Raw genomic sequence first — 18,947 nt, 5'->3', positions numbered from 1 at the left:
CTGCTCTCCCAACGTCTGCACGTCTGCTTAAGCACAATCAATGGGCCATCAGCAGGGGGAAGAGAATGCATGCCACTGTCTTAACTTCCACGGGGTGTGAGTCAGGGAAATTGAAAGTATATGTAGTGGAAAGGCATCATGATAGCGGGCGGCTACAAAGCATCATTGACTATCAGACTTACGGTGAAAGGTTTCAAAAAGTTCCGACTGGCGAACTCCTGCCAAATAGGACACCCCAACCCCCACACACACGCTACAGTATATACCACTATTGATTAATTGAATAAATAGTATCAATTTGACCAAAGAATCCATTTTCTATACCACTTATCCTCACAAGGTATGCTGGAGCCTATCCCAGCTGTCTTCAGGCGAGAGGCGGGGTACACCCTGGACTGGTCGCTAGCCAATCACAGGGCACATATAGACAAACAACCATTCACACTCACATTTGGAGTCACCAATTAACCTAGCATGTTTTTGGAATGTGGGAGGAAACCAGAGTACCCGGAGAAAACCCACGCATGCACGGGGAGAACATGCAAACTCCATACAGAGACGGCCGAAAGTGGAATTGAACTCCTATAGCTGTCCTGCGCGCTAACCACTCTTCCACCGTGCAGCATTTACAGAAACCGATTACAACAAAATAAATAAAACTCTAATCAAAGATCCTGTATTTGACAAAAGTGCTTCACGGTGTTTTAGAATCTCTTGCAAAAGCGCTTGTCAAAGATCCTCTACATGACAGGAGCACTCTGTTGTTTTTAAGAACCTACTGCAAAAAATCGAGGCAAAGATCTTCTATTCCTAAGGACCTAAAAAAATGTAGTCAATCACAGGGCACATATAGACAAACAACCATTCACACTCACATTCATACCTTCATTCATTTTCTACCGCTTTTCCTCACAAGGGTTGCGGGGGTGCTGGAGCCTATCCCAGCTGTCTTCGGGCGAGAGGCGGGGTACACCCTGGACTGGTCGCCAGCCAATCACAGGGCACATATAGACAAACAACCATTCACACTCACATTCATACATATGTTGCCAAATAGACATAGACTTCCTTTATTGTCATTGCACAATAACACAGCAGTGAAATTGCCAACGAAATGTCGTTGTCTGGCTCCCGTTTAATAATAAATAATAATTATTTAATAATAATGTGGAGAATAAATAGATGACATCAAATATGAACAACAATGTGCAGCGTAAAAAGTAAATTGCACAAATAATTTAAATAATTTTGAATAAATAATAATAACATGCAGGGGCGGCACGGCGATCGCGTGGTTCGCGCGCAGACCTCACAGCTAGGAGACCGGGTTCAATTCCACCCTCGGGCATCTCTGTGTGGAGTTTGCATGTTCTCCCCGTGCATGCGTGGGTTTTCTCCGGGTACTCCGGTTTCCTCCCACATTCCAAAAACATGCTAGGTTAATTGGTGACTCCAAATTGTCCATAGGTATGAATGTGAGTGTGAATGGTTGTTTGTCTATATGTGCCCTGTGATTGGCTGGCGACCAGTCCAGGGTGTACCCCGCCTCTCGTCCGAAGACAGCTGGGATAAGCTCCAGCACCCCCATGAGGAAAAAGCGGTAGAAAATGAATGAATGAATGAATAATAACATGCATGTTTTTGGAATGTGAAATGTGAAACCCACGCACGGGGAGAACGGAGAATCGAACCCATGTCTTCCCAATCACCTGACAATTTGGAGTCACTTAATAACATACAAAACTCCACACAGTCTCCTAGCTTTTGCGCTAACCACTCGTCCACTGTGCAACCTATAACCCATCAATCCACAATCAAATTAGTTACCACTATCATAAAATATTCAGGGTGTAATAGTACATGTATTCGTTATCAGAATTTTCATTCATTTTACGCTACAGAGGTGTTATGAGTTCCCACACATTAAGTGAGGGACAGGAAATGTAACTTGATCGAAAATCTCTCTTTTGTCGTTATCGTCTCCTGTTTGGGAACACTTGGCGTTCCTGGTGAAATGCGTAAAGTGGATAAGACAAAAGCATTGTGGTACAACTAATAATGCTGAACTTTATGCAATTTAACCACCTAAAAATAAATGTAAAATGTTTGGAGTGTTACTCTGCATCATTGCACTTTCCTAAAAGGAAATGTGGTGAACTGTTAGTTCCTCCTTAGTACCTTAGTACCTCCTATAGCCTTTACAGCAGCTTGCTTGGCAAGTCCGTATAGCTCACAGTGCAAGTGACACAAACATCCCCATTACATTTTAGTTTAGGAGGAATATATTTGTCAAACGCCTCTTCCGAAACACAAAGAGGTGAGCGTGGCAATATCTACTTTACACCCCATCGATAAGTACTCCCTTAGACACAATTCATCTTTTTTTATCTGTGCACTGACTCGTGGTGCTGAGCTGAGCTGAACAGCGTTGAGCTGGAGGTGGCAGTCCCTGGATCGGAGCCCTGGATCGAGCATATCACTAATTATGCTCCAGATGTCATTTTTGAGCCGGGAGAGTAGGAAGTTTGACTGGTGTTGAGTTCAACGGTAGCTTTACACGCCAGTAAGAACTCTAAATAATCTCACATTTTATTTTGAGATTGCCAGATCTTGTGTCAACGGTGACAAGATTTCTCCTTCAATAAGAAAAAAAAACTGTCTTGCGATAATAAATAAATAAGTGACTCTTCATAGAAAAACAGTGTTCCATAGAACAACGTCTTGACGCCTTGTCAGTCATGCAGTCACAGTCACTTTGTCTGGCGGATGTGGGTGGGGTGGGGATGGATTAGGAAGGGGGGGGAAAAGATGATTGCAAAGCCAATTTGACTGTTCCTGTGTCGGAATGAGCAAGAAGCTCACCGTCATGATGGAGCCAGTATAAAAGGCAACACCTCAAACATATCAACCCAACCCAGTTTACCCATGTGGGGGGGGGGGGGGGGGGGACACACTGAGATGTCTGATCGGCAATGTACATATACAAAAACAGCACACAAACAATGTTGATCATGATATTTTTTGGCATAAAATCTATGGAAGAACATTTCAAAATGCACCTGCATTGTTTTGTAGATAAAACAGTTTGTCCATTCAGTTCTGTTCTTAAATTGAACGTTAAAAGTAAGCTTCACGGCGGTCAAGTGGTTAGCGCGCAGACCTCACAGCCAGGAGACCTGAGTTCAATCCCACCCTCGGCCATCTCTGTGTGGAGTTTGCATGTTCTCCGGTTTTCCTCCCACATTTCCTCCCACATTCCAAAAACATGGGTTGGGTGACTTTCAGGTGCTGTCCTTGGTGCTGAATCCACACAAAGGGTTGCTGAAAGACGGGTGACTCCAAATTGTCCATAGGTATGAATGTGAGTGTGAATGGTTGTTTGTCTATATGTGCCCTGTGATTGGCTGGCGACCAGTCCAGGGTGTACCCCGCCTCTCTCTCGCCCGAAGACAGCTGGGATAGGCTCCAGCACCCCCGCGACCCTTGTGAGGATAAGCGGTAGAAAATGAATGAATGAACATTAAAAGTCTCCTTCTCATGAACACCCCTGATAATTAGCTTCATTGAAGATATGAGTTATTAGAAATGAATGTCATTAGATTATGTGGGGTACCTAATGATGTGGCTAGTGAGTATGTTATGTAAATACAAAGACTCAAACAAAACCTATGTCATTTAAACTAATCACAGAGACTGCACAAGATCTGGTATAAAATGCGAGTCAACATACACAAGTCGTAGCAATTAATTTTGCATTGTTCATCATGTGACCACACTCCCTTTTTCATCAAACCTAGATGAGGACCGGATACAGTTATTCAACCAAACTAACGGAGATATTTTAAAACATTTATTTTTCAAACAACGGCCTGATTATTATTATTCCCCCACTGCATAACTAGCAAATCCCGCCCGAGGCAGCCAAACCCCACGTTCTGGTTTATCGTTCCCAGAAGGTAAAAACAAAGAAAAAAAAGCAGATGGCAGCCTGTCGGATCACTGACGCAACTTTTCAGCACTTCACACCACACCCAGAAGGCTTGAGCAGTGCTGAATGATGGCAATGTAACACACACCAGTATAATCATCATGTGAATAATAATAATAATATTAGAAACCCACACAGGGCCACTGCCTGAGTACACGCGTCAATACATACACTAATTAATTTTTAACCGACGAGGATGTAATCATCTTCGTGTACTTTAATTATTTTGCGCCACAATAGAGGACACTGTACCTGTGAGTCGAACTTTTTTTGTCTATAATGTAATGCAGCGGAATGTGTTGATTGTCCATGCAGTACAGTATTGGGCAGTGCTTATTGACAGGCAGAGCATGATCCTCACCAAGCCTTCTGATTGGCTGAGGAACACAAAAGACAATTTAAAAATCCCTCCACCATGCTCACCTGTATGTGCATCAAAACCAATGCTCAACTCATACATATGTATGATTATATTATTATTACACATGACGATATGATTGCAGTAATCGTAAAAAAAACCAGACTGGTGTAATTTTTAAACTTGTACTATACATCACATCGACAACATAAATAATGTACATACTGTAACTCATTTCACTGCTGACTTTTTTTTCAGCTGCAACAGCATTGCTCTTCTTTTTCCTGCTCATCACACTTGTTGCTAGGCAGAGTTCATACAGGTGCATCGCAATAAATTACAATATCATGCTTGAGTTTGAGTACTGAAGTTTAACTTTTTGATTGAACTACTGAAATAAATCAACTTTTGAAAGATATAGTAATTTATTGAGATGTCCTGCATGAACTAGTCATAATACTTGCATGGACCAGTGAAAAACTGTCATGCCCACTATGAACTATACCTTACACCACTACAAGGATTGTATTTACACTTATATTAAACTTTTGGGAACAGGTCCTACCATATCTACACACTTTTTGTGCAAAATATCACTCAGAATTAAGGAAGTTAAGGTACTACGTAAGGTACTACCTCAAAGAGTTACTACCTTAGTGGGATAGGTTCCGATCTTAGGTATTTAATACAAAATGGAATCTCTGCTGCTCTGTATTACATATAAACTATATTTCCTTAGTTGCTCCAGCTAATAACTTCCATTGGACTCACACCTGTTGCTCTGTATTAAATAGAAACGGCCTCAAGGAAAGAGGAAATCAGCGCCATCTGCTGGATATGACGAGGCAGAGCCCCTCATGATGAGTGACCACTAATTGGTAGACTTTATCATCATTATGATTTCAAGGGCGTGGTTGACCTACCCCAGCGTTGTCATGGTGACGATGGTGTACCAAAAGGCTGCAGGGATGCTGGTGAACTTGCTGGCAGTGGAGCCCTTCTCCGCATAGAACATGACCGTGGCGAAGATGATGATGGCCATGGTGAGCGAGAAGAGCAGGAAGCCCAGCTCGGAGGCGCAGCTCTTGAGCGTGTAGCCCAGGATACGCAGGCCCGCCGAGTGCCGGGAGAACTTGAAAATCCTGAAGACCCGGAAGACGCGCAGCGTGACGAAGGCGCCGCTCACCTGGTCGTTGTCGGTCATGACCAGGCCGATGTAGTAAGGCATGATGGCCACCACGTCGATGACGCTCATGACGCTCTTCATGAACTTGTACCTGCTCGGTGCCGCGATGAGGCGCAGGAGGTACTCGACCGTGAAGATCATAACGCACGCCGTGTCCAAGCAGAAGAAGGCCAGCGCGTAGCGGTCCCCGCAGGAGACCTCCTTGGACCTGTTGGGCAGCGTCCCGCACGGCACCGTCTCCACCACGTTGGCCATGACGGAGATCGCAATGAAGAAGCCGGTGACGTAGTAGAAGACCAACGCCAGGGTGCTGGTGTGCGGGTTCTCGAACGCTCGCCACAGGTACTCCCGAGCTGTCAGGTTGACAGGCGTGACGTCGTTGGTCATGTCCATCTCCTCGTCGTCCTGGAGGCGCTCGGCGTTCTCGCGCCTCCTGTCCTTGTACTCCTCGTAGCAGCAGTCCCCGATAATCTCTGGGATGATCCCGAAAAAGGCCAACTCCTCATCGTAGGCCGAGATGCACTCTTGACGCGGGTAGTGTAGTTTCCCGGTTCGGTAGAAATTGAGAATGTGCCGAAAGATGTCCGGATCGCGATCGAAAAAGTACTCGTTGCTCTCCTCGTGGAAGAAGAAGTCCTTCTCGGTGCTGCCCAGCAGAGTGTCCGGGTAGCGTTCCAGCGTGGTCCGCCACGTCTGGAACTTGGTGCCGCTCACGTTGAGAATAATGAGACCGTCCTGAGCTTTGCGCTTGTCCTGCGGCGGGACGGGCATCGGCGTGCTCGCCACGGGCATCCACCCGATGGCTGCCGCCCGGGCGAAGGGGAGCCACGCCGCCACACCTGCTGCCATGCTGACCTGGAAGAAGTGTTGCGCTCCGGTTATCACAGTGTAAAGGCGCCGGGGGTGAAGAGCATCTGCGGGGATGAGGAGGACAGGGACGGTCGGGCTTATGAATCACCCTTCTGGCTCAAGAGAACCTGGAGAACAATTTAGACGCATTCCAATTCCTGCGCATAGGGAATCACTTTGCGGCAAACTGATTTTGTCTATCTTTTGTTTCCTCAAAGCCAAAGAAAAATAGCACCCACCTTAGGGAAGGCTGCTCCTTAAACTGCCTCTACGGGGAGTTTAATCAAATCCTCGCAGGAGACTACTTTCCATATCGCTTCCCATCTATCTGTACTGCAGACACACACATACACACACGCGCGCGCACACCCACACACACACACACAGCAAAATAAAACAGCACAATAACGTCGCATCAACAAGTTAAACAAAGCAGCCGGCAGCCTCTCAGCAGCACAAAGTGGCTATTTGCTTCAGCGCGCTATTTTGCTCCCCCTCCTTCCTCTTTGCAACAACCATCCGCAACGCAGGCGATGGGTTTTTTTCTCCCCCTACCATTGCAGCTCCTCCTCAATAAAGTCCTGTTCCTTTCCGTCGACTGCAAGACCACCCTCCCCCTACTTTCTCACCAGCAAGCCCAAAGAGGACTGGAGTAGAGAGAGACACAGAGAGAGAGAGAGAGAGAGAGAGAGAGAGAGGGAGGGAGAGAGAGGAGTGGTCCAATCTGCACCCAGAAATTCCTTTGCTGCTTCACAGCCAAGGGAAGTCATCATTGTGTTGTCATAGCAGAGGCGGCATCTCCAAAATCCCCCAGGGATGTTGCACAATAACAACCCTCGCAGCGGTGAACCAATCCCAATATTATTTATTTACTATAACTGCTAAAATGATGGAAATTGAGGTGGGGATTGTTGTCTCCCCTGTGAGTATTTGCTTTATATGCCATGAAGTGCTATTCATTTATATTTAATATGTTGACTTAATGTGACTGTGGAACTGCGTTTAATATTTTGACGTTATTGAATTACATTAGAGGCCCAAAATATTCAATCGCTCTTGGGATAATGCATAGGCAGAGTGCATACGTTTCTAATATTTTGACCCTGTGCATTCCATTCATTTACTATGCTGCTTAATTCCCAATAGGGTCGCGGGGGTATGCTGGAGCCTATCCCAGCTGATTTTGGGCGAGAGGCGGGGAACACCCTGGACTGGTAGCCAGCCAATCACAGGGCACATATAGACAAACAACCATTCACACTCATATTCATTAATTAATTCATTCATTTTCTACCGGTTTTTCCTCACAAGGGTCGCGGGGTATGCTGGAGCCTATCCCAGCTGACTTTGGGCGAGAGGCGGGAAACACCCTGGACCGGTCGCCAGCCAATCACAGGGCACATATAGACAAACAACCATTCACACTCACATTCATTAATTAATTCATTCATTTTCTACCGCTTTTTCCTCACGAGGGTCGCGGGGTATGCTGGAGCCTATCCCAGCTGACTTTGGGCGAGAGGCAGGAAACACCCTGGACCGGTCGCCAGCCAATCACAGGGCACATAGACAAACAACAAATCACACTCACATTCATAGCTATGGAAAATTTGGAGACAATTGATTGACAATAGGCGGCACGGTGGTCGAGTGGTTAGCGCGCAGACCTCACAGCTAGGAGACCAGGGTTCAATTCCACCCTCGGCCATCTCTGTGTGGAGTTTGCATGTTCTCTGCATGCGTGGGTTTTCTCCGGGTACTCCGGTTTCCTCCCACATTCCAAAAACATGCTAGGTTAATTGGTGACTCCAAATTGTCCTTAAGTATGAATGTGAGTGTGAATGGTTGTTTGTCTATATGTGCCCTGTGATTGGCTGGCGACCAGTCCGGGGTGTACCCCGCCTGACGCCCAAAGACAGCTGAGATAGGCTCCAACACCCTCCGCGACCCTCGTGAGGAAAAGCGGTAGAAAATGAATGAATGAATGATGACAATGACAATAAATGACAATAAAAACTAAGCTTTGTTGTCATCCTGAAGTGAATTTTTGCCAAGGCAAGTCAAGACTTTGCTATACATATTATTTCCCCCCGACTTTTGTTCCGCATTTTGAATTTCCGAGCCACAGCGATGAACACCGATCAATACCATCTCTGAGCTGCATCGTTCTGATGCAGCTCAACAGATTTACACGGTTCACAAAGGTCAACATCGTCGCGGGGGCAAGCGCCGCTCACTACACTGACATTTTCCCCAAATAAGCATAATCGATGAAATGTCTCTTGTATTCCATAACACTGCGCAGACATCTCCAGGGGGGATTTCAAGACAGCTGCGTCCACTGTGAAGCAAGTGTTGCACCGACAAACTCTATTTCACTTCATGTCCGAGCAGTTGGGACATGAGGGATACTAAAAAGCGAGCTTTTATGGGACTCTGTCTTTCAAACCCCGTCTTTCAGCACACCTTTGTGTGGATTCAGCACCAAGGACAGCACCTGAGCTTGCAGAAGCTTGTCCGGCATCCACTGCAGTCACTTTGCTGTGGATGTTTTCCCGTCTGAGCTGAGCTCACAGGGCTTCAGTCATGCTTAAGTACACACACATCTGCTGAGCTTCCAGAAAACTGATGGTCTTGCTGACCATGAGCTCCAAACAGAAATGAGGTGCATGTGTCTTTCTTTCTCCCTCTCTGTAAAATGCACTGCAGCTCTCAGTCCAAACACTGTCAGTTTGCAACAAGTGTGGAAGCTGGCTGAGTGTCTTGCTCAAGGGCAGTTCAACAAAGAGGGTGGGGGTGGGAGGTGTTGGGGGGATAAGTGCGTGCCGACAGACACATTAGATGATGCGTCAGTCAGACCTGTGGCCTCTTGCTTTTTGTAGTTCTCATAGCCCAGCATTCAAACCACACAGTCTCTGGTCCCCTCTGGCACTGAGCCACGTTTCTTTCTTCCTTTTTTTTTTGTAGGATGAATGCACAGGAGTGTCAGTAGTCCCATTAGTGTATGCCGAGCACACTCAGCGTTCAGTGGGAGCAGTCAGGCCCGGGGGCGATGTATTCATCAGGGCATTTAAATATTCCAGCAGTTGCCAAATGGCACCAAATACAGGCACCCCGGCGGAGCAGCAAGCCAGACGAGCTGCAAGCCTGTCAGATAGCCACAGTGTTCTCATGTAAATTATAACAAAGTGCTTGTTTAGCATTTACATCAGCTCGAAGCAATGCAAAGCAATCTTAGTAAAAGAATGAAATAAAGCTATTTGCTTTTGATGTTTTTACTTGAATTGGAAAAAGAGCGTGAGGCAGTGGGAATACGATGGCTTTCAGTCCCCATTGCATAGTCATAGCAGCTTCTATTGCTCTGTGAAAAGTTACTTTTGCAGTATATCGTCTTTAGAAAACATTTTGAAAATTAAAGTTTGATATACTTTAGAGTAGTCCGTGTACAGCTCTATAGATGTATCACTCAAAATGACTCACACTATTGCTGATGTAAATCTCATGGCGACAAACGTGCATGAGTTCTGTCAGCACTGGGAAGATACGGTTCATTGACAGTAAACATGAATTCCCACATGTAAAGCAGTATAGTGAAGCAAACAACCATTCACACTCACATTCATACCTATGGACAATTTGGAGTCACCGTCTTTCAGCACCCCTTTGTGTAGATTCAGCACCAAGGACAGCTCCTGAGAGCATGAGTGCCTACGTTCGGGAACTGGTTTTGCAACATGACAAGAAAGCCAAACACACTTCTGAAGGACAGGGTTGGTGTCTACAGACCTGAACTTGAATTCCATGTATGAATTCCATGTACAAGAGGCAGTGCTAGATAACAATGGCGCTCATACTAAATACACACTTTGGACATGTTCACTATGAGGGGAAATAATGTGGTCACTTATTTGCAGAAGACAGTAACCAATCTGATTTCTATGGATTGTATTCTATAGATTTCTATATGATTTCTATATTGTCCCTTGGGAAGATGATCAGCAAAAATAAGGCGGACATGATGCAAACTATAACATTTTCCTGGTCAGGTTTGTAAAGGAGTGGTTAGCGCGTAGACCTCACAGCTAAGAGACCAGGGTTCAATTCCACCCTCAGCCATCTCTGTGTGGAGTTTGCATGTTCTGCCCGTGCATGCGTGGGTTTTCTCCAGGTACTCCGGTTTCCTCCCACATTCCAAAAACATGCTAGGTTAATTGGTGACTCCAAATTGTCCATAGGTATGAATGTGAGTGTGAATGGTTGTTTGTCTATATGTGCCCTGTGATTGGCTGGCAACCAGTCCAGGGTGTACCCCGCCTCTCCCCAGAAGACAGCTGGGATAGGCTCCAGCACCCCCGCGACCCTCGTGAGGAAAAAGCAGTAGAAAATGAATGAATGAATGATGCAAGCTATAACATTTTCCTGGTCAGGTTTGTAAACTAGGGCGGCACGGCGGGCAAGTGGTTAGCGCGTAGACCTCACAGCTAGGAGACCAGGGTTCAATTCCACCCTCGGCCATCTCTGTGTGGAGTTTGCATGTTCTCTCCTTGCGTGGGTTTTCTGGGGTACTCCGGTTTCCTCCCACATTCCAAAATTGGTTAATTGGTGACTCCAAATTGTCCATAGGTATGAATGTGAGTGTGAATGGTTGTTTGTCTATATGTGCCCTGTGATTGGCTGGCGACGAGTCCAGGGTGTACCCCACCTCTCGCCCGCAGTCAGCTGGGATAGGCTCCAGCACCCCCGCGACCTTTGTGAGGAAAAAGCGGTAGAAACATGATTGTAAACATTTTGCAGTGTCTCTGTTGTAGTCAATTGGGGTTGGGTCTTCGTGTAGATTATTCCATACAAAACTGAGCATGCCTTTATGACAGAAAATAGTGCCGACTCCTTCAACTGTTCCCACAAAGATGGAAGCATGGAATCTTCCAAAAATGTTATGATTAAGACTAAGCGGTCCAACAAAACCTGCGATTGAGCAATTAACTGATTGAGTTTCTAAGTCCTGCTACTCCTGATACTCCTATGCTCTGATGTCGATACTGGAAAATGGAAAGTAATATAATCCAGTATGCGGTACACTTTTATGTACGCGTTCTATTTAAAGAAGTTCCAAGGTCATTTGAGATTATTAGTGTTGACTCAGACCTGTGCAGCCTATTTAATTAATTGCCTCTACGTTTATGGATTTACACATGGATCAAGTAATTACACCAAAGTGTCCTTAACAAGGTTGAACAATTCATCTTGGCATTTTTGCTGGTATTTTCCATGAAGAAATCATTCAAGGATATCAGGGTATTAAACGCAGCACGGTTGTTTTTGTAGCAACAATTTTGACGCAATGAGGGGTTCAAAGAATGCCAAAACCATGGTTTGGGAAATATTAGAAATATCAGAAATGTCAGTTTTTTATCAGAAATGTGTGTTTTAAGGTTGATTTCGGTACAGGAAAGCAACAAATGCAAAACATGAAACTGCTTTGCTTTTGTGTAATTCTCCATTAAATCCATCCATCCATTTTCTATGCCGCTTATCCTCACGAGGGTTGCGGGGGTGCTGGAGCCTATCCCAGCTGTCTTCAGGCGAGAGGCGGGGTACACACTGGACTGGTCGCCAGCCAATCACAGGGCACATATAGACAAACAACCATTCACACTCACATTCATACCTATGGACAATTTGGAGTCACCAATTAACCTAGCATGTTTTTGGAATGTGGGAGGAAATGAAAAACAAATACTTCCTGTTGAGCGGAGCTGCTTTGATTCCGCCTGTCTGTTTTGTCTTGCGGTGCACTGCTGGTCTTGCAGGGGCAGAGCCACCTGCACACGCCTGAAAGCAATCATAATCAGTCTTAAGCCATGCTGGGAGATTCACTTGTTGCCAGATTGTTTCATGGCCTTCACTCCTTGTTCAACCATTACATTGTATTGTGCCATTACATTTCTGGTCGCTTACTCTTCTAGCATTCGCTTTTTCCAGCAACTCTTTTTCGTACTTGCTGTAGCATTAGCTTTTCTTATCCGCTTGTCTTTACATATTTCACTGGGAATGCCGGTTATGCTGTAGCCTACCCCAGCCGACTTTAGGCAAGAGGCAATGTACACTCCGGACGACTTGCCAGCCAATTGCAGTATTAGAGTTTTCAAAGCCAGGCTAAAATTAACTGGTGTGATCTTTTCTACCAAATACAGCGCTTAACGATTTATGGGATAAACATCTTCTGAGAACAGGTTTAGGGACAAGGGGTTTCCAGTAATTACATAATCTGGTTCCCCCTGTCCTGCCAAATTGTGTTTGCTGACATTTTGAACCGCTATATAAGTGAAATGATGCTGGAGTCTTTGGGATTAAATTGTGCAATGGGATGTATTTTGTAAACAGGGTCCTTAAGGGGGCTTACTGCGGTTAATCAGTCACTCCAGGATTTCACAGGCTTTTTTTTTTTTATGATTATAGTTGTCTAAAATGCTTGATTTTGTGGCATCTTTTTTGAAAAGTAGAAGCAGAAGTTTTGACATTTTGAGGCTTTTATTTGGTCACATTTTGTCAATGTTTTAGATGTTCTTTGTAACCGTAACCCAAAAGGTACATTATTCCAACCAAATGTTTTATTTACACATTAAACTCAAGTTTAGATCATACTTTTGAACAGCCATAACAAAATACATCTGTATTTATGTAAGGAAAATAATAAGAAAGGTCGCTCAGCCTTCACATACTGTAAGAAACACAATGCAAATACTCTCAAGGGATATTACTATAAAAATGACAATTTCCATAATGCTCAAAGGTATAGCCAAGCTTCATTGCTAGTTCCCTTGAAATTGAAATCCCTTGAAACATTTCCTTGAAAAGATGCACTGTAGTAAAAATGGTTGAGTCGAAAATTCACTGCTGTGAGATACCATATATACCATATATGCACACACGCCTCTATATATTCTTTATTCATAACCTATGTATCTTTAGTCTTTGTGTATTTACCTATATCTCTTAACCTACACATACCTACAATGTGTTTTGTCTGGGGTGGGTGCATGAACTGTCTTGGGGGAGGGAGGGGGCTGTGTGAGGCAAGGAGTACTTTCAATGTTAGTGCAGACTTGCCAACATTTTATAAAATTTATTGCAATATGACTCTTGAATAGGCTTGTCGTCACAGCTCTCCATTGCATATTCCTGGTTTCAGTTTTAATTTCAGTCTGTCCAGTACAGATAAATAGATGTCAGTTTCTCAATAATATTTCTAATCGGGGGAGGGGGGCATGAGAACCACTTGTGTAATCACCTGACGACCACACACAGACTTGAATGTTATTTTTCTAATTCAGTTTTATTTGCAGGCCGCACAGTAGATAAGTGGTTAGCATTTTGGCCCCACAGTCAGGAGATCAGGAAGACCAGGGTTTGATTCTCCGCTTTGTGTGGAGTTTGCATGTTCTCCCTGTGCATGCGTGGGTTTTCTCCGGGTACTCCGGTTTCCTCCCACATTCCAAAAACATACTAGGTTAATTGGCGACTCCAAATTGTCCATCGGTATGAATGTGAGTGTGAATGGTTGTTTGTTTGTATGTGCCCTGTGATTGGCTGGTGACCAATCCAGGGTGTACCCCGCCTCTCGTCCGCAGTCAGCTGGGATAGGCTCCAGCCTGACCCCACGACATAGAATATGGACAGCTTGATGCCATTCTGGTTTCAACAGAAAAAAGACCAAAATTTATAATATTTTGTAGTTTAAATGTGCAATATATATTTGTTTTATTGAAGATGTGGTAGTAAAACCTATACATTCATGTCGTTGATGATTTTTTTTGCCTGCCTTGCATTTAGCATAATACAGGCCCCTGGTTAATGCCCAGGCAATCAACCAAAACAAACACACACTCGAGACAGTCATCCAAGCATAAACACTAAAGCATCTTTTTCATCTGATCTGTCATCACTAAAGCCTATCAGTGTTGGTCACGTTCTGCCTTCTGTGTTCTATTTTTAGTCCCACTGAGTGATAGAGATGATGAAACAGATGTTTCCCCTTCACTGGAGAAGTGCTGAAGCTTGTTAACGGCAAAGGGTTCAATCGCTATTACATTCGGGTCATACATAATGAAATTTTAAACATTTTAAAGCCTGAAATGAGTGAACAATGATAAATATTTGCTTCAACCCTTCCACCTTTGCAAAGCAATAATACGTGTTGAACTGGCCCACTAGACGGTGGACTTGTTTAACCTTATAATAAACATTTTTTTATGAGGCATTTCAGCAAAATGCATGAGAAATGATAAAAGGATAATAAATAAAAAGCCAATAGGATGAGCAGTAAAGAAAAGAGGCGGCTAAAGCAGGCATATTCCACAGGACCGTAGGGCCTGGAAACACCTGGGTATGTTTTATGACATGGCGCTAATGAAGTCATGAATCGTCTTCATGACCTCCGGGCACCACGACATGCTGATATCCTCAGGTGAAGATACTGCAGTCGACCGGCCCCCCTTTGCACGCCGCGTCATCGCTCAGCTGCCTCCGCCCTCCCCCGGCTCTAATGAGTTATTGACCCCCTGCGGATGTGTAAAAAAAGAGGAGATCTCCTTGGTTCTTTATTGCATGTGGCAGCTGGTGTGTTTGTGTGAGTCGCTCTCTCTCTCTCTCGAACTGTGTGTATATTGACCTGCAATAATGTGTGAAGCTATTTCACATGTTCATGTTTTAGTCATGCTGAGGATAAGCGGTATAGAAAATGATGGATGTTTTAGCGATGCTGCGGGAAAGGAGTCAGAACGGTGTATTTGGATTACTATGTTAATCCGTAATCAACAGTTTTTTTTTGTGTGTGTTAAAAATACTACAAATATTACTGGGCGACATTCGCAGCACTCAAGATGCTTCTTGGGCTTCTCATTGCATTTAAATTAGATTTATGTAGCGTCGCTCCCTGCAGGCGATGGAGACAAAACCTCTCTTGTGCCATTAGAGACTGAACAAAAACACCAAACTGCTATTTCGATGTAAAAAAATATGGCAAAAAGAAAAACGCTGTAGCGTATGTTTAATTGATTTTCACTGAGCTCATTCTTACTTGGTCCATAGGGAAAATATCTGTTGTCATCTATCTTGTGGAGCGCTGCACGAGAAAGGATTAAATCAGAGGGGAGGGGATGTATCAGTGAATGGTTTCTCACCGATAGCTGTGGCTGCACAACACTCCGAGAACACCTTGAGTACAGTACATCACTGCACAGTCAGCCACATGCCCCCGCAACAACCGCTGCAGAAGGACACATGACCGGCAAAAATATAAAGAACGGCCGTGAAACAAAGCCCAGCCACACTTTCCCTCACCTTACCTTGTCAGTTTCAAACTTGCAGTATTTCATCTGGCCTTCAGTAGAGCACACAGAAGTACTTTATGTGTGTGTGTATCTCACGCGGGCAATTAAAACCCGACTCTGTTGCAATTTCTTTCTCCGTGAAATAGGGATTCCTCTTCAAGGTCGTGGCATCCATAGAGCACTGTGCCCATTGCAGAAGGCATTGAGCTGCTCCTGTGTAAACGATTTTGAAAAACAATCATTTATCGTGTCGGTACTGCAAACAACCTTCACTGCAGCTGCGTCTGATGCATTCATGTCATAAAGCTAAGAAAGGACAGAGATTAGACACAGTCTTTTTACTTTGGCTATGGAAAAATAAACATTTTGTCCCGCACTGCTGCTGAGAAAATTAAGAAAAAGCAAACACACCACGGTAATGGGTTTTTTAAAAAAAAAATCTCAAAAGCAAGCAGGCAATCAGAGGTACTTTTAGAAAAGGTCATTCAAGGTCAAGTTTGTACATGCAGACACAGGTAGAGGTACTATACACTTTTTGCTACACTAACAAAAGCATAAATAAAAGAATGTACACCAAAACATAGCAAATAAGGCATGCATCTATAAAGAAGTCATTTCAGCCAATGGATTTTGTCCAGAAAATAGTCAGTACAGAGAATGTTGCTGCATAATTTAATGGCTAATTAAGCCACCCAATTTCGACTTGTGCGGATCAATTCATTGGGCTAAGTGGTGCTAACCAAGTAATGATAGGTGATTGGCTCTTGAAAAAGACATACTTGATAGCGGCCAATGAAGATATTCCATCCAAAACCACAATATAATACAACATGATTTCATTCAAAAAGACCATTTAAAGTCAAAATTGTTCTCGGGTGGATTTATAGAGCTGTCAATAGACAGCACCATAGCTGTTTTGGTAATAGCTGATTGGGCCATGTTGGTGTTCCAAAGTCGGAAGGGTTTTAGACACTATGACAAAGCTCAAATGACATTCCACAAAGTCACTGCAGTTATAGGTTTATGTCATTTTATCATTGCTATGAGAATAACAGTACATTTTTAATCTGATTTTTCAGTAGGGACATTCAGTGCAGTACTGAGGCATACCGAACAAACTCCAGAAACAAATCGTGTGTAAAGTCAGCCCTAGATGGCATCATACTACGTTAAAAAGCCATAGCATTTCAGTATGTGGAATCAAACTATGGGATGGATTGAGTAAGGACCTCAAACAATGCACAACGATGAGCGAATTCAAGCAACAAAACAAGCAGTTGATGTTTGCTAAATACAAGGATGAAGAGTCTTGAACCAGTCATGATGTGCTATATATATCACTATATTGACAGTTACTATGGTAACCATTATGTCATTGTATGGTCATATCACCTCGTACTTCGGTACGAGGTGCATTATTAAAAAAAAACAAAAAAAAACCTTAAATTGTATTATGGAAAGCAGGAAGTGAACAAATGTAACAGTTACTGATTGTAAAAGTACCAGATGGAGGGGTAGGATTTAATAAGCTTTGCTTATTACTACAAATGTTTATAGTAGTGTAGTGTTGTCAGTAGTGTTTCTCACATCAGTAACCCAAAATTGAGCCAAAAAAGATTGCAAGTGCCAGCATTTTGACAAAGAAAATGAGAAACTTTAATTAAAAAAAACAACTCCTCGGAAAACAAAAAGTTGGTGGTGGTATATCCATCTGCCACATGGTGCTTTTGAAAAGTCACATTTTCAATGAGTTAAAAGCATCCCTCACATCCGTCATTTATATGGATTTAGACTTTTTTTTATGCATGTGAAACGATAAGACCTTTGTCAACTGGTGCGATGCAAACCATCTGCACCTCAACACCACCGAGACCAGGGAAATGGTGGTGGACTTTAGCAGAAACAGGACACACCCAGAGCCTGTTCTCATTAAAGGTGACCGTGTAGAAGTAGTTAACACGTATAAATACCTGGGAGTGCACCTGGATGCTAAACTGGATTGGACGGCCAACATAGATGTTCTGTACAGGAAAGGGCAGAGCCATCTGTACTTCCTCAGAAGGTTGGCGTCCTTTAACGTATGCAAGAAGCTGCTACAGCACTTCTACCAGACCGTGGTAGATAGTGCCCTCCTGTACGGAGTAGTGTGCTAGGGGAACAACTTCAAAAACAAGGAAGCTACACGCTTGGAAAAACTGGTGAGGAAGGCATACTCTGCCATTGGCACTGAGCCTGACATCTGTGGCAGAGCAAAGACACTGAGGAGGCTGCTTTCCGTTGTAGACAACCAGCATCATTCAATGCAGTTTCAGTGGCAGATTACTATCACTGCCCTGCTCCACTGAAAGACTGAGCACACAGTGTGACTGATCTTTCTGTGTGGAGATTGCATGTTCTCCCCGTGCTTCCGTGGGGACTCCAGTTTCCTCCCACATTTCAAAAACATGCATGTTCAGTTAAATGGTGACTCCAAATTCTATGAATGTGAGTGTGAATGGTTGTTTGTCTATAGGTGCCCTGTGATTGGCTGGCAACCAGTCCAGGGTGTACCCCGCCTCTCGCCATATAGCAAGCTGTGATAGGCTCCAGCATACCCATGACCCTAGTGAGGATAAGCGGAATAGAAAATAGAAGGATAAATCTGAAGTGATCAGTTCCATATTTATTTATTGGTATTCAATTTTCTTATCTTTGATTCATTCATTCATTCATTTTCTACCGCTTTTTCCTCACGAGGTTCGTGGGGGTGCTGGAGCCTATCCCAGCTGTCTTCGGGCGAGAGGCAGGGTTCACCCCGGACTGGTCGCCAGCCAATCACAGGGCACATATAGACAAACAACCATTCACACTCACATTCATACCTACGGACAATTTGGAGTGGCCAATTAACCTAGCATGTTTTTGGAATGTGGGAGGAAGCCGGAGTACCCGGAGAAAACCCACACATGCACGGGGAAAACATGGACACTCTACACAGAGATTGTGGAATTGAACCCTGGTCTCCTAGCTGTGAGGTCTGCGCACTAACCACGCCGTGCTGCCCCTTATCTCTGATTAAAAACTAAATTAAGTTAATGTTAAATTAACTTAATTATGCCACTGCTAGAAATATTAATTCTTTATTAATCTCTTGGCGATTAATAGTATTTAAAAGTATTTTTCTGTCAATGAAAATGTATTTTTTGAGAGCCCATAACTGATGACATCATAGACGGCCGATGTAGCGTAGCTGAC

The 18,947-nt window shown here is 44.0% G+C and overlaps 1 protein-coding gene across 3 annotated transcripts in view; it reads right to left on the bottom strand.

Moving 5' to 3' along the window:
* The window catches only part of LOC131130811 (A-type voltage-gated potassium channel KCND2-like), a 55,392-nt gene extending 48,395 nt beyond the window's left edge, over window positions 1-6,997 (bottom strand). Inside the window, exons 1-2 of one of the 3 annotated variants that reach the window (XM_058074828.2) lie at window positions 6,621-6,997; window positions 5,270-6,446 (exon numbers count right to left, since the gene is read on the bottom strand). In XM_058074828.2, the coding sequence (XP_057930811.2) occupies window positions 5,270-6,381 (1,112 nt within the window). In that variant the 5' untranslated portion in view covers window positions 6,382-6,446; window positions 6,621-6,997. Of the gene's footprint in view, window positions 1-5,269; window positions 6,482-6,620 lie in introns of those variants that run through there. The other 2 variants (XM_058074830.2, XM_058074831.2) reach the window with 2 other exon arrangements.
* Window positions 6,998-18,947: the final 11,950 nt, after the last annotated feature.

Source organism: Doryrhamphus excisus, linkage group LG1 (assembly GCF_037039965.1).
Source record: "Doryrhamphus excisus strain RoL-2023G ecotype Guam linkage group LG1, RoL_Dexc_Guam_v1.1, whole genome shotgun sequence".
Lineage (NCBI taxonomy): Eukaryota > Metazoa > Chordata > Actinopteri > Syngnathiformes > Syngnathidae > Doryrhamphus > Doryrhamphus excisus.
The sequence above is the reverse complement of the archived record's forward strand: the minus strand, read 5'-3'. Positions and strand labels throughout refer to the sequence as shown.